The following is a 26,368-nucleotide window of genomic DNA, read 5'->3' as shown; positions in this document are numbered from 1 at the left end:
TAAAGAAATGATAAGTGTAGCATTAGTAGAAAATTGAAGTTTAAAATAGGGAATAATAATTAAACCTTAATCTCTTGCAGGGCTGATGATATAATCATAAATGATACTGGCCTACCAGCCTTTAGTTTACCTGTTGCTGTTGTTAGAAGGTATGTATAGGTGGGTTGTGATTTTTGTTGTAGGTTTTTTTGGTCGTTGTTGTTGTGTGTGTTTTGTTTTTGTTTTTACCATTAACTTTGTTTCTTTCCATTTGCTTTCCTTCCTGAAGTATGGAGGTCCGAGAATGAAAGGAAACATTTGATGTTAAATCCAAAGATGTCTGCATTTTTAAACATGGAGTTTTTTCTTCAAGACTTAGTTCTCTGAAAAAGAGTTTCAAAAACTTAATTGGCAAATTTAAAAGCTTGCTCTAATAGAGTATTTAAAACAAAACAAAAAAAACCCCACCAAACAAAAATTCCCCAACCAACCAAAAAAAACCACACAAAAAAACCCCACACCAATAAAAACCCAAACCAAAAAAAAAAAGCTCAAAACGAACAAACCCACAACCCTCTCCAAACCAAAACCAAACCCTTTATTTTATTTTTACTTTTTTTTTAGGTATCATCTCCCAGTGAGGATCACAGGTCATCATGTAGTTAGCCCTAACACTGTTGTGGTGCCATTGTCTTCTGAGTACTTGGCTATGAAACCTGTGTCAGATATGCTCAGGATGGCTTGGAATCTGTCGTGGTACCATGGGATTGAAAACCTATTGCAACTGATAAACTATGAGAAAGAAGCAGAAACGTGAGCAGTTTTATCTTGATTTTAAATCTCAATATATTGCAATTAAATTAACATTCTATCAAGTATTTAAATTAGTAGTCAACTTCAAACAGCAGTTCAAGTTTTTACTGTTTTGAGAATGCTGTCTTTTTAAATGTAAAGAATCACACCTCAAGAGGCTGTAAGTATGTTGTCACAGCTAATGTTTTACCTAAATTTCACTTATACATGAAGTCTAGAGCTTGATCCAACTTTTCTTGATGGTCAGCCTAATTTCAAAAAATTTTAAATGGGCTCTGTAGCTGTGTTTCTTGTAGTCATTGTGTGGGGCTCTTTTGTTGTTTTTCCCCTGTTATAGTTGCATGACTTATTGTTTCTCTTTCTTTCCTTGGGCATTTAAATTTCAAATAATTATTCTTGTTGATGGTGATACTAAGAATTATGGTAGATAATGAGGAAAATTCCCTTGTTTTGGTTAGTTCTTGACTAAGCATAATTTCTCTGAGACTATTTTGTATACAGAACTCATAATCTTAGAAGATTCTTGGTTTATTTGGACTGAAATGCTTATATCTATGTCTGTTTGTCTTGACAATTTTTGTTTTTTTTTTTTTTTTTCCTCGTGTCCTTTAAGGGGTCCTGTGAGTTTTATTAGTAAACCATGTGATTCTGAGCCATTGGAAACTTGGCAGTTGTTGATTTGATAAATCATTTTCATCTTAAGTTCCCTCAGGCAAAACCAAAGCAGTTTCTTAAAAAGAAAACAGGAAAATAATATAGTCCAAGTGGCCAACATTTACAATAGTGTGGAGGAAAAGTTCATTACAATGTGAATAGCACCTTTCAAGTAACCTTTTGAGAGGTGCCATTTTTCCAAAGAATGCAGACAGCTCAGTGTTTAAATGTGTTGGGGTTGTTCACTGGTACTGTGTGTTGTTTTTTATGGGTTTATTTGGAGAAGGTGGGGGAGGGGGAAGGAGGAGAAAGGACTGGTCAACAAAAAAAAAAAAAATTAAGGCAATTTATGTTTTGTCTTCTTATTTGAACTGAGAAGTGAAGGAGTCAACACTCACTGAAATAGTTGTTAAAGATACTGACTGTTAACCATTTATCTCTTATACCTTTTCAGATTTTTAGATGCACTAAAACTATCCTCAGAAGACATTCTTATACTCAAAATAACTCACATGAACTGTGGACTGCAGGATTGTCTTAATTCCATTGTTCAGGCAGTATCCCACAGGGATGTTAGGGCTGCTCTCACTAGGCTTAGTTTTTACATTCTGAATGACAGACTTGCATTAAAATGCAATTCTGGGTCTTGTGGAACCACTTTGAAGAGCTTTGCTTGGCAAAAAGCAATAAACAGGTAAGCATACTAACTACAGAAATCCATTAAAGGTAACTATGCTTAAATTGTAAATTTCCGAATTTTCGTATTTTCAAATTTATAGAATTGATTGTCCCTGCACCTCTGATTCTGATATGTATATGTTGTTCCTTCTGTGTGCTGGAGGGACTACAGAGCAAGGCATTAGCAATCCAGGAGTTTCCTGGAGAGAATGTGACAACTTCCTTATCCAGATGACAGAGGAGCCAACGAGGTGAGGTACTCTGCTGGACCTCATGCTCAAAAACAAGCAAGGGCTTGTTAGGGTTGTGAAGGTCTAAGGCAGCTTTGGCTGTAGTGACCATGCAGTGGTAGAATTCAAGATCCTGACATGAGGGAAAAAGACAGAAAATAAGATCACAGTGTTGGATTTTGGGAGAGCAAACTCTGCCCTCTTCAAAGATCTCATTATTAGTGTCTGATGGGATCAGACCATGAAGGGAAGAGGCACCGAAGAAAACGGGTTAATATTAAATGATCTCTGCCTCCAAGCTCAAGAGTGGTCTATTTCATTGAGCAGAAAGTCAGCCAAAAATGCTAGGAAGCCTGTATGGATGAACAACAAACTCCTGCCAAAACTCAAAGATAAAACAGAGGTCTGCAGAGGGTAGAAGTAGGGACAGGTCACTTGGGAAGAATCCAGAGATATTGTCCAACCAAGAAGAGGTGAAGTTAGGTCTCTATGGATTCACTGAGGGGAAGTTGAGTTTGACCAGCCTGTTGATGATCTTCTAAAATGAAATGACTGGCTTGGTAGATGAGGGGAGAGCAGTGGATATTGTGTACTTTGACTTCAAGAAGGCTTTGTGACATTGGCTGTTGTAAGATACTTGTAGAGAAGCTGATAAGGTGGCAGACAGGGAGATAGATGGTAAACTGGCTCGACAGCTGGGCCGAGAGGGTGATGATCCATTGTATGGAAGTCCAGTTGGAAGGCAGTAACTAGAAATGTGCCCCAAGGATCAACATTGCATCCAATCCTGTTCAGCATCTTCATTAATGATTGGGATCATGGGGCAGAATGCACCCTCTAGCAATTTTGCTTATGTTACAAAACTGGGAGAAGTGGCTGGTACATCAGAGGGTTGTGCTACCATCCAAAGGGACCTCAACAGACTGAAGTGGGCTGACAGAAATGCCATGCAGTTCAGCAAGGGAAGTGGAAAGTCCTGCACCTGGGGGGGATAACCCCAGGCATCAGTATATGCTGGGGCTCACCAAGCTGGAAATCAGCTTTTCAGAAAAGGACATGGGGCTCCTGGTGAACACCAAGTTGAACATGAGCCAGCAATGTGTCTTTGCAACAAAGAAGGCTAATGGTATCCTGGACTGCATCAGGAGAAGTGTTGCCAGCAGGACAAGGCAGGTGATTGTTCCCCTCCACTTGGTACTGGTGAGACCACACCTGGAGTTCTGTGTCCAGCTCTGAACTCCCCACTACAAGAGAGACGTGGACATTCTGGAGAGACTTCAACAAAGCACCACAAAGATGATGAAAGACTGGAGCATGTTTCCTATGAAGAAAGGCTGAGAGAGCTCGGACTGGTTAGTCTGGAAAAGAGAAGGCTCAGAGTGGGGATCTTATCAATGTGTACAAATGCCTGAAGGGGGAATATAAAACCATGTAGCCAGACATTCCAGTGGTGCCCAGTGACAGGACAAGGAGCAATGGGCACAACCTGAAACACAGGAGACTCCCTCTAAACATCAGGAGACACTTTATTGTGAAGGTGACCAAGCACTGGCACAGGTTGACCAGAGAGGCTGTGGTGTTTCCATCCTTGGAAATATTCAAAAACTGCCTGGACATGGTCCTGAGCAACTGACTCCAGGTGCTTCTGCATGAGCAGGGAGGTTGGACCAGGTGACCTCCAGAGGTCTCTTCCAACCTCAATGATTATGTGGTTCTGTAATTCACATACACAAAACCAGCAAAAAATAAGAATGCTATATTTAAAATAGAGGTTATTTTAAATGCACAGGTAGGCCTTACTATTGTTATTAGTTGCTAGTGTTTAATAGCTAATTACCATTTTTCTTTTTTGTCTGTGGCCCTATCCAAATTTTTTACTGTTTATTTTATTTTTACTTTACTACTTTCTACCATTATTTATGCAATTCCATGTTTACTATATGTAAATACACTTTTTAATAAATGTAACAATTTTATATTGTAATAATACATAATAAATGTATGATATATAAGTATAGTAATTTAGTATAGTCAATATTTTATGTAAAAGTATTTACATATATGTAATGGGGTGTGCCTATAACATAATTAATATGATTCCATATTTGTTATATATAAATATATGCTATATACATATTTACTGTATATAATTCCATATTTGCAGGTGACTTCAGCCCTATTAGGCTGAGATCTTAAACTCTCTTTTAATGTGATACAAGTATGAAAGTAAATCTATTTGGGTTTATTGCAGGTTCCTGCAAGTGCTTCCGGCTTCTCTAGAGGATGAGAAGCTCTTAGTAGATGTCTTAAGATTTTTAAACAAGCTGCTTAGAGAGCAGAGATCAAATTTGGAGTCAGACCATCTAAAGTGGATCCTGAAATCATTGCTTAAAAATGTAAGAATATACTTGAGAAGTTAGCTGTAGATTGTGAGAAATGCTTTAGCTGTGAACTGGTTGGCTGGTTTGTTTCTGATGATTTCTTCAAGGAAAACAACTTTCAACAAAAGCGAGAGAATCAGATCTTGTGGTATTAATGTCTTCTACTTTGTTGTCAATGCTGTGTTTTTAGTGTTTGGGGAGGTTAACTTTGAACAAAAGTAAATTTCTTTCTTTTTTATTATGTGAATGGTTTCTCTAAACTCAGATATTTTTTTTTTGCCAAAAGCAAACAACATCTACCTGTGTGTGCCTTGCTCTGGTGTAGTTAACTATGGTAATATGGTTATAGAGAGCCATATAACTACAGTTAGCTATGCAGAGCTCTATATGTGTGTATATCTATATATATAATTATATGACATGGCTGTGTAACTGTACACACATATATGTGTGTGCATACATGTATGGCTGTAAAAGGTATGCTTAGCTACGTGACTACATATGTATTAATCCATGTGCCTTGAAGAGCGAGGTTCCATACAGGTGTGTTGGAACTTTCTGTTTGGTAAAGAGCTATAAACGAACGTTATCTGTCTTCCATTAAGGATCAGATTTGAAAGTTAGGATGGAAGTTTTTGCTTTCATTGTGTCTGTCACTTCAGGTTTGTTATTAAATGGTTATAATATATGTAAGTAAAATAAATTTATAAGCATGAGGAAGGTATTATATGAGTCTAGAGTTGCTGTATTTAAAATGCACGTATAATATTGAAATAACATAATTTTTTTCTTTCCAGTTTTTCTAGACTTCTTTCTATTTGAGAGATCAATTCTGTCCAATACTGTTCATTTAAGATGTGTGAAACTGGAAAGTGTAAAAGCAAATAGGAAATTAACATAATAAAGCAGTATAAAACATTTGGCAAAATACAATAATTCAGTCTTGCTGAATTAAAACAATAAGTAAATTACAAAGATAAAAGTGATGGCTGCAGTTTTAGGAGTCTGCAAAGTACTGTTCTTCACAAAGCAAGGGCACACTGTTCTCATACAGGATCATTCATGGTCTTACAAGGAAAATCGTATTTTAAGTACTGTCTGCATGCACTTGCATTTTCTCATTTTAAAATAAAATCTAAAAATGCTAGTAGATTTATTTGAATTATGTATAGCATTCAGGTACTTCAATTTATATGGCTGACAGGAAATCCTATATAATTTTGTATGGCCCATTCAATATATTAATATTAAATTTTATATCAAATGATTTTAAGTCTTTCAAGCAACTAAGACATACAAGATACATTCTATTCTGTGTTTTTTGGGTTTTGTGATCTATTTGTTTATTGCAAGTTAATGATGTGTATAACTTTGACTTTTCTTTCATGCTTCAAAATACTTTGTATCGTGTCTTAATTCCGGGAGTTTTTGAAGGCCTTAGTAGTAGATTCTTTTTTGACATTTAGTAGATTCAAGTAATTGGTAATTATTGGAATTTTTTTTACTGTGCTTTTTGCAGAAGCACGTCTTAGTAAAATAATAATGGAATTTGTGATTTATAGTGTGTGTGATCTGCAAGCTTTCAACAGAAAGATTGCGCTAGTGTGGGTAATAACATAGGATTTAAACACTTGCATTATGTGACTGTATTTTTATTTGTTTCTTGTAGAAACCAAAATCTCTTTTGGGCCTCCTGGTGCGACCAGAATCCCAAGAAAGGGATGAAGTAGATGAAATACAGACTGCTATCAGGCAGCAACTGGATAAAGAACTTATTCATCTTTTTAATACATTATTGTTTTGTTCTGCGTCAGTGACTGACAGGTACAGTGTAAATGGACCTGCCCGTGTAGTTTTGACAGAGGATCATAATACCTGCTGCTGCTGTATGTTTGTCAGAATTTGAATAAAATTACATCATGACTCAATCATTTTAAAGTGTAAAAATGGAATATGCTTCTCTTGAACTGAAGAACAATATTAGATAGGCCTTTTCACAGTAAAATTAGGAAATTAACTGCAAAACTTAGAAGACTATGTACTAGTGGTCACTTCCTCAGCAAATTATAATTAAACTGATTGCAGGGATAAGATGGGCTTTTTCACTGCTGGAATTTTGCACAAGCAAATGATAACTTGGTTGATTGTGTAACATTTATTTAAAGTAAAGTAAAACATTTCAATATCTGAAATATCAACAAATGCTTATTTTTATTTAACTCCTTTGTGGCCTAATACGGTATATCAGTGCACAGCAGTGATTATTCTTTTTTTTTTTCCTCGGATTTTCTAATATAACATCTTCCCACACTAAATCTTTCTGTTCAAGTGTATCGTAAGAGATACTAGAATTGCAGCATAAGATAATATTTGTTTATTGGAGTGCCACAACATAACTATTTGTAAAGATACTTTAAAAACGTTACCTTCTTCATTCTTCCCACATAGTTATTAATTTTCTAAAAATTTTGGCAGCTGGAAAGGGAAGGATTATAGAAATCCCTGCTAGTTATATCTCATACTCCTGTACTTTCTGTCTACCTGAATTCTAGATTGATGGTATTTTGCAGGAAATACTTTTAAACTTGTCTCTTGAACCAGAACAAACATAAGCGTGGCTACTAATCTTTGCAACTCTTCTTATTATGTTACCCATAGTCTTCAATCACTTGCTCTTTGTTTAACATGCTCCTTAATAATTGTCCCTTTTTAGTTAAGCAGCGCTCTTATAATTAAATGCAATATTATGTTTTCAGAACCTGGTTGAAGCTAGAAATGTAGAATTTAATTCCATGCTACTCTGTACATAAGGCAATAGTAACTATTTGAGATTCTGAGACTCATAGACCAAGAGAAGAACGAGGCATTGGTCTCTTGTAAAATGATGCATTATAATAGTTCCATGTTAACAGGTTTTGTTTGTTTGTTTGTTTTTTTAATATAAATAAATCAGAGAAGGCTTGGAACTTGCTGGATCTTTCAGAACTGAGCTGGCTCTGAAGCTGCTACAGTGTTTAAGGCTAACAGATGCACCACATTTTTATGGGCTTCCTTCACTGGAGAGAACATTACGGGGAATAGTTCATGTTACTGCACTTCCAGACTGGAGTACCTATTCTGCTGAAGTTGAACCTGTTGCGATTTGTAAGAAATATTTAACAGGTCTTCTTGAGGTAGGTAGTTTGTGTTATAACCTAACTTTTGTGTTGAACACTTTTAAAGGATGTACTTTTAGTGAATATAAGCACTAGGAATAGGTGTGGGAAAGGTTCCTTTTTCTGCTAAGAAGATAGCAAAAATACGGAGGCTAGATTGAGTGATGTGTATCTATACTTATGATAATTGTTTGTATTGTGTGTGCCTTCATCCCCTAAATAAGAGATAATATAAAGTGGCTACAGTTAAAGCAAGATGAAAAATAAATGTAGTTTTCTTTGTTTGTTTTCTTTGAACAACTAAAACAGTAAGAGGAAAAATCCAATATATTCTCCCACAGGCAAAATCCATGTGTGACAGGGGACCTAGGGGACCAGTAACTTATTAGGCAGGTTATTAACCCAGAGAAAGCAGAAAAGAGGTGATTCAAGGTGCTGCAGTTGTTGGGAAGCCAAAATTTAATCTTGTTTTCAGCATTCTTATTTGTTTGAGTCCATGGATGTGATACATAAATAGGTTTTGCTCCTAAAATCACATCTTTTGGAAACTCCAGTCTTCTTAAAACTGTAGGAGAAGGATAGATCTACCTTTCAGATTGTTTTATGGGTATTCAGTAAGGTAGATACATTTAGTTTTCTTTTTAGGTTCAAATACTAAAATCTATTGGTTGCATTGGTTGAGGCTTGAAACAGTCTTTGAGTGGTTTTAATTCATTTGTGATTCTGAATTATATGAATAGCAACCAGATAAGTGTCAGGAAGGTTTGTGTGCAGATGATTATCATATTTGTAATATGATTTTCTAATATTAGGGGGCAGTCTTAACTTGCCAAGATTTCTCAAGTAGAAATAAATAGTTTAGAGCTTTTTGATTAGGTGAGTTTTGCAGCTTGAAATGTAGACTAAAATTGCCACCAAGGTTATAGATGTTGTCATGTGAAAGAAAGACTGTTGCTGGACAATCATAATAAATGCTATGGAATGAAATCAACTGGTAATACACAAGCTCTATGTGCAGAAGAATTATACAGTTTTATTTGGCCTAAACTTGGAAGTAAATATAGGTTTATTTTGGGGGGCAGGGGAGAAAGTGGGTTTGAAAGAATTCATGTAGGGTGAGACACTGAAAGAAAGAACAGCAGTAAAAATTGAAAGGTTAAATCGCCATGCTTTGGGGAGGAAAAATACGTCTAAAAGTGTGAGTCTTAAGATTATAATTTTTCAAAAAATATTTTTGGGCGTGTTTATTTGAAAGCAGCTTGTTTCTTATTTTAACATATATGGTTAGATATTTGATTAGAGACAGTTTAGTTTATGTTACGATCCAGTAACCTTTATTTCCGTTCATTAGAATTTGATATAGAAAGCTGATATATTTATTCCAGTTCAAATCACAATGAAAGATATTAATGACCTTTTTTCTTGAACACAGAATTTTGAAAATAAATTATATTTTTAATTCCAATCGTAGCACAAAAAACTAGGTACAATAAATGGACTTTTTCCATCTAAATCAAACGTTCAGGTTTCTGTTCAATATTGTGCTTACTGTTAAGTTCCACTGCCTTCTTCATTTGAAGAAATAAATCAAAACCATTGAACTTGGAATGGTTTCCAAATGGTTAAACCTCTGATGACCAAATGACTCATAAATAAATACATTCTTAAAATTCAGCTAAAAAGCTACCATATTTTAATGAGTTTAGTAGTGTGTAGGACAGTTTATACTCTACCTGTGTACTGCTTACAGTAAAGCTACCATGAATTTGCACCTCCACTCTTAGGTCATCTCATCATTTTACGTTGAATGGGGAGGAAATGCTATGTCCTTCATGGGAAAAGGTGTTACGAAAAGCACGGTTCTTTGCTTGCTTCACTTATCTCATGAAATGATGGCTCAAGCCAAGGATACGGTGAGTGCATTAGTTGTCCTTATCTTGTCATGTGTAAGGGATATGCAGAGATATATTTTACTTGCAACAGATCATAAAAATTATGTATCTGGTGATCTCATTTAGTATATAATCTTAGATAAAGGAATAGGATGGAGTATAGTATACAAGAAAGCTGAAGATACAGTTCTAACCTTACTGAAATAATTCTGCAGATAATTCTCTGGATTTATAAAGACTTTCTTTCAGAAATGAGGAATCAGGATTTTATGTAGGATGAATAGATTTAAGCATTTATAGCAACATTATTTCTTCAGCCTTGTATAGATAACAGGCTGTCTAATATTTTTTCACATACATGTGTATATTCTTTCACATGTGTAAATACATGTAAACATGAAGGGATAAGTATACAGAACGAATGTCTCACCTATAAAAGGAGCTATCACACTTACTAGCAAAACTCATACCTGTGCTTTCTGTTCATGTGCATATTTTGAGAGCTAAATTTGTTAGTTTGGAAAAAATGGCCGTCATCAACAATTTAGTTCAATCATTTTTGAGAATTAAAATTTACTCTTATTAGTATCTGTGATACCAGCAAGTGAAAACTTTTTGATATGATCAAGTAGACATGTAACTAGAAATAACAGTAGAGTTGCTTCTCCAAATTCCAGATGTCTATTTCATCAGTTCTATATGTAATTGTAGCTTAGGCTGTTGGTAGACTGGCATGGCATTAAAAGATTTGTAAGATAATTTCTTAATTTATTTTCTGTTTTCTAATCAGGACTGGATATCTCTTTGGTCTTTGTCTTATGATAACAGTGAAGAACAAGTTCTTTCTCAGCTAGGTCTGGCATGGCTCATTCCTTTATGGGTAGATAGAGACCCTGAGGTTAGTTACTGTGATGTTAAGTTGATATCTTATTTTGACCCTTAAATATTTGTAAAACTTTTGTTTAATTAATTTATTTAATATTGAAACTACTGTTTTGCATTCTTTAAAGTGTTACTGACTATATCCTAAATGATCAGTAACAACAAAGTAGGGAGAATGTTTCCATGTGAACATCATCTGAGAAATCCTTCCCTACCTCTTTTGTCTTCTATGGTTTCGTTAGTCACTCACCATGTTTCTTAGGCAGTTTTCATTGGCATTGCTGTTACTTAGCTGCAAAGCAGAAACATTTACATGAACTACAAATTTAGAGCAAATGTATTTGATGCAAATCTGTTAAATTATATGAGTTTGCTAAATAGAACTATTTTTAAGTGGTATAACGTGAAGACTATTGAAGACTATATTAGTATTTTTAAGTATTCTGTCATTTTTACATGCGCATAGTTGTAGTTATGAGTATAGGGCCAGAGCAATATAGGAAAAGAGGTTGTTCTTTTTAAATTATTCCCTTAAGCTCCAGATTCAGTTGATACAACTTAGTTATTGAAAAAAATGTGTTGCTAATTGCTATAAGAAATATCACTTTGTGTTGTACTTATATGTACCAGGTCAGATTTACGGCACTTGGAATAGGATCAGCTCTTACATCTCTTGAAGCAGGATGTATTGCTTTAGCAGAAAGTTGCCAGAACATTTCAGGAGGCCTGTGGGGAACGGTGATAAACATCCTTCTGGACCAATCTGAATGTAGTATGGTACGCAGAGAGGTAAGTTTCTTGTGTTCTTCTGCTGTATTAGATTGCCAAGTTTATTTTCATGCAGAAGAAATTTTTTTTCTATGTATCTAGTCTCTGCTGTACAACACCTGCTGCTTTCCAAGTTAAATCTAATTAAAATAAATGCTTAGATTCTTATTTAGAATTACTCGAGAAGCAACAAATACCGATGACTAGAGTAAAAGCAGAAATGATCTGAATGATACAAGTGAACACATAAAAACTTTAAGGTTTACACAGGCAGACAAATAGGTTGCTAAAGCATAACAAATTAGCCCGGATTTTAATGTCTGTTTTGTTCCTATGCTTTGGTACAAGCTCATCACCTGATCTGTAGTAAATATCTCTTCATTGCAGATGTGCATTACTCTGGTTTGTTTAGGCCACTAAGGTTTATTTGTGAGAACTGAAAGTTTATACTGTGGTAGAACAGCACATAGAACTATGGAATACTGTATTTAAACTGTGTATTTTTTTTTCTTTGGAACTTTCTATCAACTCCAGTTATAAGTTCTTTCTTGTTTTCCAATGACTAAGAAAGACTGTTCTTGTTAGGTGATACTCATTCAACAGGATTTGACTCTACTGGAACAGTGAAAGTATTTTATTAAAAAATAAATATGTTTTCTAGTGATTTCTATTCCATCTCTTCCTTGTCTTTTTTTTCCTTACAAGTCTTTTCTTATGCCGTGTCCTAATGACATCTCTCCTAGGTGAAGTTTAAGGGGTTTTAGGTTACATCTTTCTAAATATATTTTTTCCAACATGAACATGAAAATTCTTTGTGTTTCAACATACATCTAAAGTGATAGAATAATAATGAAGACTGTGCTGTTCAATCTGATGTGATGGCTACAAGGCAATATTGATGCTTTTGTTTCTTTCAGGCTGCTTTTATTCTACAAAATCTCCTTGTGCTTCCAATTCCTACAGAAGACATGAAAGGTTGTATTTGGCAAGTGAGTGACTATTACATTTGCTGAGTGTGCTGGGTTAGCTGAAATTCAAATAATTTTCCATGCAGTTCGAAACTTTTCTTGTTAGTAGCTAGCACAGTTTTCTGTTTTGGATTTAGTGTGAGAATAATAAGGTAGCACCCTGGAATAAGGTTAATGTTTTCATCCAGTAGCTTTCCAGTGTTTGGGATTAGTTACGAAGAGAATGTTACAACTCACTGATATCTTGGCTGTTGTCAGAAAAATCAAAGACTTCTTCAGTCATCCAGCTGCAGGTGCAAATTGGTAGGAGAGGGTCACAGACAGGACACCACCTAGGTTGACATCCAGGTTAATCAATTAAATATTGCATAGCGTGAATGTCAGGTTCCATATATAAGCATCAAGTTGCTGGGGGTGGTCCTTCTTCGATGGCCACCATCCATGAGGGGTCCTGCTCCCGTGGCTTTTCTACACCTGCTGTAATCTCTGCATTTTGCTGGACTCACTGTGCTCACAGTGTCTGCCTTCTGGCTTATTGCTGGGATTGCATGTTCCAGCAGCTAAGTATTGCTCTGTATCACTGTTCTTTCTTTATTGTTCTATTAAATCTGTTTCCATGTCAACCCACAAGTCTTTCTGCTTCTTCTCATCCTTCTCCCTATGGAAGGAAAGGCAAGAGAAAGCAGCTGCTGCTGGCCCAGGGCTAAATGGTAACAATGAGAAATGTCATAGAGTCACAGACAGATATTTGATATCAAAACTTATGTTAGTATACCTATAAAATATAAACTTAAAAAAATGAGATGTCTAGTGTGACATTTTGGAAAGAGAAATACATGAATAGATAAACTTCTTTAAACTTCCAGCGAGCTCAAGAAAAGAACCCAAGTCAGCTTGTGTATATGTTGCATTTAATGAACATAGTATCTTTTGGCTCGTAGGAAACTTGCTTATTTATGTAGTATCATTAATGCTTTTGGATAGAAATTAGTCATTGATTTTACTCACACTTGGAATGCAACATGATTTGAGGGGTATGAGGAAGAAGAAATTCTCAGAATATGATGTTTATGAAATGTTTTGAAAGAAATATGTAAGTGATGAAAAATAACCTTTTCCAAACACAGACGAAGCGGCTTGTTGCTCATGTCAATTTAAATGCTTATTAAAAATACAAGCCCTTGCTCAAAGCAGGGTAAACTATAGCAAGTTGCTCGGGGCTGTGTCCAGTAGGGTTTTGAGTATCTCCAAGCATGGAAACTCCACCACTTCTCTGAGCAACTTGTTCTAATGCTTCACTAGCCCCACAGGGAAAACGTTTAAATAGAATTTCCTATATTTCAATTTTTGGTCATTGCCTTTTGTCCTGTCACTGGATACCAATAAGAAGAGTCTGTCTCTCTTTATTTTCTCTCATCAGATGTTTATACAAACTGGTAAGATTTCCTGGAGACTTTTCCAGTTCTGATCTTGAGTCAGTCATCTTGTGTTACTTTCAGCAAGTCTGGTTCATTGTACATAAAGATCATTGGATCTTAGTTCCCAATTTTTCAAATTTTTGTGGCCTGATACCTGTTCTTTCTGTCCATCTTGCTCCTTTCAGTATATGAGATCATACCTATATGAGAATAGTGTATGTTCGTTTTTGAAGAAATTTGCAGATGGAACCATATCCTGTTTTATCTGTTCCTTTCTGCAAAAGTTGAAGCTAGTGCTGAGACATTGTTCCTGTTTTGCTAGGATAAGTAATAGGATTCAGCTGCACCCAAAATTAATTATGCTATTTCTTGCAGAGCTACATTTTACGTCTTATCTTTCCTTTATATCTGATTGTAAAGGAAGTTGTTCAAGTAATCTTATTAATCTGCCCCTTGTTTCAGTCTTATTCCTTATTAATTATATTTTATCAATATAAATAATAATAATTATTTAAATTCATGACAGCAGGCAATTCACAAAGGGCAGCTTTTGTCACTTGTCAATATAAACTCTATTAAAAGTTGCCTTTTAGTCTTTTTAAACATTTGAACAGCTACATTGAGGTGACAAAAACTGAATCCAGTTGCAGAATTCTGCATGGATTCCAGTATAATTAATAGAAGCTTTGAGTCAATGTGCTTCTTATTAAGAAGTGCAATTTAATGGAAATTACTCATCACTTAATAGGTGTACATGCTGAAAGATATTATAAAATCTCACTTTATGGTAACTGGTTAATTAAAACTGTTGAAAATACAAACAACAGTTAAAATTGTGAGATACCACCAGGATCAAATTCTGTATTTCGGATTTTGGTTTGTTTCTTTTTTTTAAATTTTTTTTAAATTCTAGCACTGAATCAGATGGTTTATCTTTTGACTCTAATACAAGTAAGTTCAAAGGAGAGCTATTAAGTGGATCTGGGTGAACAGCAGGAATAATGTACCATAGCCAATGTAATGCACTGTCATTTTATCACTTAGGAGAATAGGGCTGGAAAAGGAAAGGCTGTAAATTGAGTCTGTAGGCCGGTATCTTCATGAGAATGTCTATAGTGTTGCTGTTATATAGTTGATCTGCTTTATAATAATTCATTTAACTTTAAAGTGTGGCATAGGAAATTTTTTGTCAGGAGTAAAGTCAACTTGTGTGAAGTATTTGAAGACTGCAACATGCCGTGTTTTATAAAGATTGCTGAAGTCAGAGCACTTTATGAGTGTAATTGATAAGTAAGTCTTTCAGGGCCCTTGTTGTCCAATGAAGTATCTGGCGTAGCTTTTTGAACTGGCAGTTCTGAATAGTAAAATTTTGACTAAATTTAACACAGTTTCCAAAGTATGTATTTGTCATAGTTGATACAGTCTAAGTATATTGCTGACAGTGTATTAATACAGTTTCATAATTCACTGTAAGCAGTTTACATGGAATGCTACATTCTTCTTCAAACTGTTTGTCCTATCTAGTTCTCTGTTAATTGGCACAAAAGGCAAATAGTGAAAATAGGCTCTTTATATATTACAGAAACCAGAAAAAAAAAATAGTATCCATCTAAAGCTGGCTTGAACATATCCTGTAACACAAAATGGCTTTACTGCTTCTACTTGATCTGTTTTTTGTTTTGTTTTCTTGTAAAGTAAGCCTGTATTCAGTGTAAGTGGAGGGGTTGCAGGAGATCTAGTGCCTCTTGAGGATACATAGTGTTTTTCAAATTACTTAGTTGCAGTTGATCTACCACTGCTCTCTCCTGACTGCCAGAGAAAGTTTCTAATTAGCACTGTCAAATTTTCTTTCCATATTTAGCATTGACTTGGTTATTTTTGAAGTACTGCAAGATGCCCTAAAACTGCCTTGCAGAATGTAATTGGTTTGAATTTTTCCCGGTCTGGGTTCTTTTACCAATTAACACTTCTAATTTTTATGGTCAGTCTAAAACTGTTGTAGCTTAATAAAACTTGTTTTCTTCTGTTACTATAGAAAACACTAGAGAAATACTGTAACAAAGGCAATCAAATCAAGCTGTTTATTTGAAATAAGACTGTGAAGTCTTTCTTTTCAGGTGTAAATCTGCTGCTCTAGAAAGTTTTCCCTGAAGTCTGCATTTAAAAAGAAATGACTGAAAACCGTTCTTCAAAGAGAATTTCTTTCTTTTTGTGTCTTGTTTTCTAAACAAATCTTTCATCATAGTAGATTGACATGGCTAGATGTAGTATAATGGTGGTATACTTTACAACAGAATGACCTTTTCAGGATATTTACTCTTATCTCAGTATGTCTGCTCTTTTTCTAAAGAAAACTTTTGCATTAGGTGATATCTGTAAGTAGAATTAAATGCGAAATTAGAAGTGTGAAGTCTCCTGATTCATATACTCCCTTAAAACCACCCATTTACAACTTTCCATGGCTTTTCCACTTAGCTGTTAACAAATTTCTCAGGAGCTTAACAGCTACTTCCATTTTGCTATATCATGACAGTTTTTGTAAAATACTATGATTTAGCTCAGCCTTAATAAAACTTATATTTGATTTTTGCAATCTCTTAATTACAGCACATAAACCAGCTATGTGTATGCACATATGCACAGTATTAGGCTTAGTTTGGGGGGGCTTCAATGGTTTATGTAAAACTTTCCTTTAAATGATGTGTGTGAATGTCATGTCTTCAGGGTCCTTGTGTACATGATGAAGAATCTGGCCTCTCTCAGACAGGAAGACCTGCACTTCAGGCCCTTTTGTATCACAGCCAGTTCTATGAACATGTGAATCAGATGGTGAAACACTGTTACCTGGGATGCTATATGTTTGATTTGAAACCTTCCAAGGAAAACAACCTCATTGTAGAAAAAGGTGGTATAACTGGTAAGTGGTATAAATGTAATCTTTAGCATTTTAAACCTACTTAAATAGCTTCTATTTTTGAGTAACGTACCTCAAATAATTCTTACTAAGAATGGAACTGAAACTGAATATATAAATCATGAACATAAATGTGCTGTTAAGTCAAAATATTGCTCTGAGGATTTAAGTAGATAAGTCACTAGTTTAACATATCTCAGGAAAAGCTCTGAGCTGTTATTTACAGCTTCAAATGTTATGAATGGTAACCATTGGTTCTGCAGTACATTTTCTTGCAAATATTTGAGGTTAAAATACTTCTTACAGTTTTGACTTTATGACAGACCAGTATGATGAAAATTTAGGAAAAAGAAATACATGGACTGTTTCTAAGACTCCTACTTCTGTTTCTTGATGTATTCAACTTTAAAAAAAGTGAGTAGGAGTGGACTCTAATTTGCTTGAGTTAGCTGCATTCTGAGATGTTCAGATATAATTTAATTGATAGACTGATCAAGTGTCATACTCAGATTGGATTTTTTTTTTTTAACCTGTGTACCCTTGCCTAAGTTTCTGTATTTCCATCTTTGAAGGCTACAGATTTAAACAGTTCCTGTAGGTCTGCTGCTGTTAAACTTATGTTACAGAAGCATGAACAAAAGAAGGAATGCTATTTCCCCTACCAAGTTATGATTTTATGACAGACCCAAGGAAAATAAATATTTTTGGTTGGCTCACTGAGTTATCAGAGAAGTACCTCAGCACTATACAAAATTCCAGTCATAAAAATCCTCAATTTCTTCTATGGCTGCTTTAATCTATAGGCGCGATTTTTTTTTTCAATCCAACACATTTCACTCCTCACGTGGTCCTCTTATTTGTGCCTCTTAGCAATTCTATTAGCTGATGCAATATCTTATCTAAGAGCAACTTAAACTCCAGGATTGTAGAACTTTTCAGTGAATAGCTGAGACGTGTTTTGTCAGGCCATTGAAAAGAAAAGCCAAAAAAAAAAAAATTTTCCAGGAGCTTTGAAACCAGGGGAAAGAGTAATCTATGATATTTCAGGAACAAGAAACGCAATTTTTGTTTATTTAAAAAAGGGAGAACAAGACAATGTTTGTTCCATCTCTAAAGTTATAGTACTCACAAGGCTTGTACATCCTTCAATCATATGTTCAGAATTGAGTTATCTCTGTTTATGCTTTTTAATAGGTCTTTTGTCATCTCTTAATAGATCTTGCTTTATCTTCCTGAAACTATTTTTGTAATTTTATCCCAATTTTCTTCACATTTTTCAGTAATGTGAAAAGATCTCATCCACAAAATTATATTTAACATAAAATTAGCTAGCTCATTTTAGTATTTAGCTAAGATATATATAGGACTCCTACTTTTGTGGGTTTTGCACTCAGAATCTGTGTAATCTAGTGCTTTATTCTTAGCTGTTTCCTTTTCCAAGTATATGAAAGCCTTAGATCCAATTATTGACAGGTTTGTCCTGTAAAATTGTTGTCATTTTTTGTTCCAACAGAGATTTGCAAAGTGATTTTTGCCTTCATTATATTTATGAATATGAGTTTTCTTGAAACTGCTTCTCTTAAAATGTGAATTTTGGTTTTTGTAGACAAGGTCATCTGTTCAGTATGTTTGTGCTGTGAGACCCCGGTATCTTCAACACTTTTGTACTATTAAATTTTAAATAAAACTAAATCTGAACTATTTCAAAAGAGTAAAGGCTATGCAAGTTTGAGCTAAGTGAAGCTTTTTCCAAACTATTTTATGTTTCAGCTGAAAAATATATTTTATTTAATTTTTGTTTATTCAAGGGATTTGCTGGATAAGAATGCATAGGTACAGTGTGTGAAAACTTGTATTCTGAGATCTTCAGAAGGATAACTGTGGTTGGCAACTTCTTCATTAAAACAATCATTTGAAAAGGTTGCTTTATTCTCTTCTGGTCTTGTAATGAAAAAACAAAAATATTTTTGTTTAAATATGATTTTATTTTTTTTCCTACAGATTTTGATGATTCTCTTAATCTTTGGAAGGCTCCATTCAGTCAAAGCCGATCTTCACATTCTCAGTCAACATCTGAAACTATGGTAACTTGTGGAGTAATCTATTTATTTTAAATATAAAGTTATGCATAAAATGCTTCAAGGAAAATTAGCACTCTTATAAATGATAAAAACCACCAACAAAATAAGACAAAAACCAAAACTGAAATTAAATGGAAAAATTAAAAGGTTAAATTGAAATTTATTCTGAAGTAGCTTTAACAAGTTAAAGAAAACCTTTACGGTTATTTACCTGAGCAAAAATAAATAGCTTACTTTGACTGGTTAAGTGCATAAAGCAGTGCTGAATTCTGCAGCTTCTCACAGCAAGACATACTCTCTAGAGGTTTCTTTGTAATTGGCTTTATTGACAAAATGCAGTCATCTCCATCTATAGTTGTCACTTCTGCTTTTATCCAAACTGTCCTTTCGGAGTGAACCTATATTTAAGCTACAGAGCTACAGAACTGGATCAATCAAAACCACAGATGTACATTGGGTTAAAATTATATTCTGTGTCATATTAAATTCTGGGTTCTGAAAATGCTTTTATAAAATAGAAAAGTCTTTGCAAGACCCAAAATAGCCATGAAAAATCTAAGAAAGCAGGTGGCTGCTTGAAAAATTTGTCTCTGACTGCGATGATTACTTCAGTGAAAGGCTGTAAACATATGCTGTCTTACAAGATGGCAAATGCAAAGGAAGAGAAATTGAAATACATTCTTCCAGTTCCAGAATACATTTGCAATATCAGATCAGGCTGCGGAGGAAGCTTTTATAACGTTCATTAGTTACCTGATAAAAATCATACATTTTCAAAGACTGCAGCGTAACTCCAAGAAAACTCTGACATGTTACATTGAAATCCATGTTTATAATTTTATGTTTTCTTCAAAAATTTTTGATTTATGAATAACCACCTATTGTAATATAGATATGCAATATCCTAGCTCAAAAGTTTCTTTTCAGTGGGTGTGCTGATATGACAAAGACAGATAAAGAAATACAAAATACTATGTTATTCTATTGACTAAATTGTTTTGTTCAGTTTTGCTGTGGATCATGATGAAAATAAAAACATGGAAAAGCTAGTGTTGAGTTTTTTTCTCAAAATATTTCAGAATTATAATTTTTCCTTACTGTTTCAATTCTGATAAATATATGGCTGTCTAGTACTGTGACTGTTATCTGGCATGTTTTTAATATTGAGGAAAAAAGACACTATAATTTTAAGCTAAAATTTATCTTTTTCTGAAATTTATTGATGAATTTGATTTTCATTTATTCAAAGCAACCCCCCACCAAAAAACCTTAGGGTAATTTTAAACACAAATATTCAAATTTGAGAGTTTGAAACTAAATTAAATGAAAGCGCATGTAAATCATGAAGTAGATGTTAACATGAATACAGCTTAAAAAAACATTTATACAAGAATCTTGGGTTGTTTAAAATGGTTGTTTCCAAATTGCTTTTTACTGAATAAATCAAGTGCCACTTTCTTATAGGAATAGAAGTTGAAAAGTAACTTCATCTTGTTTTGTTCCAGTTACTTGGAGGAAAAGTTTTATTTCAGCAATTCTTGACAGGGATGACTGTCTAAGCTACTTAAAATTGTGCTTCAGTTCTCATGCAGGGTTCATTGCATGAGGTTATGCTTCAGTAGCTTAAAAAAAAAAGGAAAAAATAGTTCTACTAGATCAAAATTATGTATTTTTATTTATATGTGTAAAGTAGCATCATAGTTTAACATAAAGGCATGCAACATAGCTCCATCATTCTATTTAACAAATGGGCAACAACTCATTTATAGTGGAAACCACAGTGTAATACTGAGCTACACTCATTTGTATCAGTCTTCCAGATATTGTAGACTTCATATTTGCTAAGGTGATGCTCTTAACAGCTGATGTAAGAGAGTTTTATTCAAGTTTGTTTTGTCTTTTGTTTGGTTTTCCTTCTTCCCCTGATATACATAGAGATTTCACATTAAAACTTCGATTGTCATTTATAGAAGTTAATTTTATTTCTATTTGTGTTTCATGGACCTTTTTAGCATCTGTAAACTCTTGTTTGTGGTCGGTTTTTGTTTTGTGTGTGGTTTTTGTGGGTTTTTTTTTGCGTGTTTGTTTCTTTGTTTGTTTGGTTTTTTAAGCTAAGTTTCTTACATTTAGAAAAATACAGGTGCTGACATGTCAGATGGTAAGTTTCCAAGCTGGAGGGCAAGATGTAGAGGTCTGATGTTCCAATGCCAGTATTTATTAGGAGAAGAAAGATAGAGGAAGGGAACTGAGGCTACAAACTGTATTTTAGAGGGCAGTTAACGACTACTAAGTGTCTCTCTTGTGAAGTTTGGAAATACTTTTTCATTTTTTTCCTATAAAACTTCACATTTTCTGTTCCGACATTTTGGCCCAAAGCTTTCCATTTTGATGTATGAGAAACAGAAATGCATTTACAAAGTCATTACCAAAAGTTTGTAGAAGATTGTCTCTAAATCTTATATATTGGTGGTTCCAGAATGATGTAGTTATTCCAAGCCCACTAGATGGCATGCTTTCCCCATCACAGATAAAAGGGAGTCTGCAGGTCTCAGTGAATGGAAAAATGTGGGCTTGTTTCTTTTTTGTTTGTTTTTTGTAGGGTTTTGTGTGTGTGTATGTTACAGATTTCATGACAAAGCCACAAATAATTGAGAGTTACTAGCTATCAAACCAAGTAGACTTGTTTCTTTTGGAAGCGCTTCTCTAATATTTTAATGATGTGCTAAAAAAATATTCTTCTAAATACCTCCATATCCATTCATTTCATGAAGGTTGGTCTAGGAAGCTGAAACTGCTTTTTGTTTCAGTGGGCCACATCCTGAAGATCTTTGCAGAAGCAAAATTTATTGAATTATGTGAATTTCTTTCCTATGAAGAGAAAAGGCCTGCTGATTTTTTTTTCTTTGATGTTTGAAAACAGTTCTAACAAAAAGACACTATTAGTTTTCTCTGTTTTCATATTTCATGTAATCAACACTTTAACTGAACTATCTGTTATCAAAGGCTTATTTCACACAGGGTTCATGTAACCTTAAGTGAAAATAGTATCTAAATTACTTTTTGACTTCATCCTTTTTTCCCCCAGATTTGCAGAAAATACAACTGAGAAAATTAAAAGCAAGTACATTACTAACAAAAATTATTCTTTTTTAGCTTAGGTCTTGCACAGGCCATAACTGCAATTTTGCCCATTCTATACAGTAAAAAATGGTGATGTTGGGAATGAAATCAATGATTCAAGGTCATGCAAAAGACCATATGCACTCTATCTAGTGCCTTTAAGATCTTGGTGGATTACAGAATTTTGTCAAGTTTATCTCTATTTTTCTGTAAACTGGAATGTGGACAAAAAGTCCAATGCTGAAAAGATTAAATATCTTTGTCTTTATGGAATTCATAGTTTAAACACTAAGTCAGGTTATCATTACAGAGAACAAATCCTTCTGATTTTAACCAACAATTTTGTCTTTAGTACGTATGATTGAGAACACCAACCAGCATGGAGATACCAGCTTGCTTCACACTGCATAAGTACACTAGGGCTGTTTAATGTCCAGGACAGCTTAGTGAAATGAGCAGTTATTTCAAAACTTGAGCTAAAAATGGTGCAGGTTAAAAATCTACAGCCATTGTCCAGATAGCTTTAAGTTATGGCTGTCCTTTTCTACAAAATCGTCTTGCTATTTTATAAAAATGTGTGCTTTATTTTCTGGAACCATGGTTACCAGAGTGCTATACAGTTAAATGATTTAAACCTTTGAAAAGAGAAGTGAATAGCATTAATCGCAGCAAGCCTATTAAAGCAGTGCTAGAGGGATTTTTATACTAGAGGTTAAGAAAAGACCTTTTATTCATATGCAGTAGATAAATGGCAAAACCCTTGTATTTCTCCTGTATTTCCACTCAAATAATTTTTGTGTTCTTTTATATTAGTTCTAATCTGCAGTTGTTATCTCTCACTACATACAACGCTTTCTTTTCCCCAGTTAAACCCTTTTCCAAAGCCTGTTTGTTTCACTGTTAAGCAGCAGAATGCTTCAATACTCCCAGAAGGGACTTGGTGGCACTAGTAAATATCCTTTACACAATTCCTTTACACAATACAATGTTTCAGAACCCCAGTTCATCCTTTTCAAAGGTGATTTACAAAAGCAGTAATATATTTTCTTTCCTGAAATGCAGAGCATTGTGGAAACAACTTCATTGTGTTACTCTGTTTTCTGTTAAGACAGCAGAAAATTTCTGTTTTTAACCCATGTCCCACTGTGAAGCAATTACCAATAAATGTTCTATCAGTGCAGGAAGCTGATATTTTTCTTACCAGATAAAGCTTTTATTGATTTTTTTTTTTTCTTAGCATATCTAAGACCTTGTTTTTATTTCTTTGCCCAAAGTGTTTAGACAGTTTTAGCAGATGGAGAAAGAATTGTTGTGCAATGCAGAAGATATTATTTACTAATATGTGAAAGCTTGTATAAATTTAAAATAATATCTTTATGATGACTCTCAGCATAGTAATAATTCGTTTTAGGGCTTTACTTGGTGCAGAACCATATGGACTGTTAGAAGTTGCATATGGTTTCGTACTTTTTAAGAAAAAGTTATGTTTCTTCTTGTTTACTAGAATGCTTGGGATTGAAGTATAATGTTGAATAAATACAGAATTTGCCATGTGTCAAGATGGATTGATTTACCTGAATATAAATGATGGATTTTAATAATTATTTAAATCAGCAAGCATGAAACTTTAAATAATTTCAGTTGACAACTATGGATTTTATTTGTATAATCTAAACAGAATTTGAATTTCAGTTGGTTGATACAGTATGGTACGGCATTTTGCTAACAAGAAAATTATTTAGCCAAGTATGTCCTAGTGTTTATGTCACCCAAGCTATATACAAATCCTGGGTTACAGATACACATCTCAAATCTTACTGTAGCTTGTTACAATAACCTTCTAGCTTTTTTGAGGAACAATTGCACATGTGTGAGGAGAAAGATTCAAGACTGTAGAATGGGCACTAGTGGGAAACCAGAGGAAAAAGGGGTAAGAGGGAAACTACAGCATGAAGGTGGCAACCTTCAGCTCATGCTGGGCCTCTGATCTCAAGTAAAGATGTGCTGATAGAAACCTAACAATATTTGGAAGTGATGGGGGTGGAAGGTAGGGTTAAACTTTCTAGGGGATTAGAAAAGGCTAAGTACAGAGTTTATGTAGCTCAAAATGCTTCTGAGTAAATCAAAGGCAAGCCTGGAAAGCAGTGATCTAACTGCAAGGATACAATAGCTAGGAAGGGAGTAATCTGTGATTTCCTTTCCTCCACCGGTTTTGTCAATTAAGTCACTTTTGACTTTTCCTTAGGTAAAAAAAATATTCCGACTGATATTGTAATAAAACTTTAAAAATAAAATCTTTGAAATATTTCGGTCTTCCTTAGAAATCTCACTGTGACTGTCTCGGGATTTCATTGGGTTATCCAATGTTCTGTATTCTTTTCAGTGACACTCTTGAAGCAAGTTTATCTGGTGTGAAATGTCCAGCTAGAAAACAAAAAACAGAAGTGAAAAAGTGACCTGACATGGAAGATGCTTATCCCATACTCTGAAACAGGTCACATGTCTTGTTGTGTCATAAAAGCGTATTATTAAGCTGGACACTCTAGGTCTTCTGGTCTCAAGCTTGTGATTCTAAACACAATAGCATTAAGAACTTTGGAAAGCATGCAAAATTAATCATATGGTAGATAATGTAGAATTGGTAGAAGGTGCATGGTAGTATGACAGTAAAATTATCTACTGCATGTAAATATCTCATATCTTCACCATTAAATGAATACTTGTAAGGGTCACATGACTAAGGTTAAGAGAAGTGCCAAGAACTGGAAAGACTCTGGGACTTCAACTTTAGCTGATTAATAATGTGCCTGTGATTTTTAATTTTTTTTTTTTTTGTTATCTGAACATGACTGGTTACAAATGGACAAGTGCTGATGTTCTCAGTAGAACAAATAGTCCATTAAACAGTTCGGTAATGCTGTTCTATCTTAGTCCAAATGTAGACTGAGTCAATTATACAGGTGAAAAATAAGGATGAAGAGGAGGAATTTCCAGTAACATGGGCATCAATCAGTTTTTACCTTAAATGTTTCAGACTTCTCATATCGTACATCTTTCAATAGCTTAATTTTCTGGATATATGTGTAACTATATATATACACATATATGTAATAGTAATTTTTACATAGTTTTTGATTTTGTGGGTTTGTTGGTTTTGGTGGGTTGGTGTTTTCCCTTCCCCAACCTCTCACCCCAAGTGAAATGTAAGTACAAGTCTTCTCTCTAAAAGCTGGAGTCAACTAGTTTCCTTTTTATGTCTTTCTAGATTCGGTCTGCATCACCATCCCTGGGGAGTGTTACTGAGCTTCAAGCAATAGTCCCAAAAAATTCAACCAGTTTTATTCCTGAAACTGTGGCTGATCGGCTTATGGCACAAGGTAAGTCAAAGTTTGAGTTTGTGAAAGCAATGTTGAATGCGATGTATTAGCCTGCCCATTTCTACATGAATGTAAAGCTTGTGTATTGGTGCATCAATCACCATTGATGCTTCTACTGGTTATTTTGGAAGACAAACATGAAAAACATATTTTAAAATGAAATCGGGTGAAATACATCTGACAGAAATAAGTGAAAATGGTTGATACTGCTTGAAATGTAACTCAGGACTTAGGTTCCATTCCTGTTGTCCAGTCACCCTTTCAAAACATTCAGTTTTGGTGAAGCTGTCATATACAGGCAAGCACATGTGTACGCATGTGCGCACACACAGATGTATGTATAATTTTCTTTAAATGTAGAAAGATAAAAATGTAAATAATGTAACAAAAATATTATATATGTAGAGACAGATACCTACAAATATAAAATACTTTTCTGTTCAGGAAAAATGTGAAAATTTGTATCTTTCCAAATTTACTGTTAAATGATTATTAGTACTTTGTAGAAGGAACATTTTATTTCAGAACTATTTTAAATAACGCTTTTCCTGTATCTGATTTCTTGTTGTTTGGGTTTTGTGTTTGTTTTATCCTCACTCCAGAATATACTATTTTAAATATAGAGGGAACTTGGATATTTTGTGAAAAAGAACAAGCAATTTGTGTTATGTAACAGCTCTAATTAATCTTTAGTGTATTTTTCTTTTATTTTTTTATTAAACGCATTCTAGGTCAAAGTGATACAACCACAACAGAATCCCTAAGTCAACATGATTCTCCGATGTCTGCTACTCTGTCTAAACAGCGTGCTGTAGTCACACCTGCCCTTTTGTCAGCTGTTTGCAGCCTTCTGCACAACCTGCTGGTTGTCACACCAAAAGACACTGGAATTGCTCTTCAACAAGCACATTTGCTAACAGCTCTCAGCAGGTATGAGATCAATAACTGCTGAATCACAAACAAGGTGTAGCGATAGAGGTGAAAACTTTGAAATAAGATCTACTAGTGTTTCTTACTAAAACTCCTAAATGTATTGATCACTTCTTCCTTCGGACGTG

At 34.4% G+C, this 26,368-nt stretch overlaps 1 protein-coding gene across 1 annotated transcript in view; it reads left to right on the top strand.

The window, feature by feature from the left end:
• The window catches only part of RTTN (rotatin), a 79,178-nt gene that overhangs the window by 29,666 nt on the left and 23,144 nt on the right, over nt 1-26,368 (top strand). Inside the window, exons 23-36 of the mRNA XM_082046188.1 lie at nt 81-149; nt 604-792; nt 1,901-2,140; nt 4,606-4,750; nt 6,405-6,559; nt 7,689-7,908; nt 9,675-9,803; nt 10,573-10,680; nt 11,295-11,453; nt 12,350-12,421; nt 16,543-16,735; nt 18,734-18,816; nt 25,199-25,310; nt 26,042-26,240. Of these exons, the coding sequence (XP_081902314.1) occupies nt 81-149; nt 604-792; nt 1,901-2,140; nt 4,606-4,750; nt 6,405-6,559; nt 7,689-7,908; nt 9,675-9,803; nt 10,573-10,680; nt 11,295-11,453; nt 12,350-12,421; nt 16,543-16,735; nt 18,734-18,816; nt 25,199-25,310; nt 26,042-26,240 (2,073 nt within the window). The remainder of the gene's footprint in view (nt 1-80; nt 150-603; nt 793-1,900; nt 2,141-4,605; nt 4,751-6,404; nt 6,560-7,688; nt 7,909-9,674; nt 9,804-10,572; nt 10,681-11,294; nt 11,454-12,349; nt 12,422-16,542; nt 16,736-18,733; nt 18,817-25,198; nt 25,311-26,041; nt 26,241-26,368) is intronic.

Source organism: Streptopelia decaocto (assembly GCF_964273445.1).
Source record: "Streptopelia decaocto genome assembly, chromosome: 2".
Lineage (NCBI taxonomy): Eukaryota > Metazoa > Chordata > Aves > Columbiformes > Columbidae > Streptopelia > Streptopelia decaocto.
This window is presented reverse-complemented; position numbering and strand designations above follow the sequence as displayed.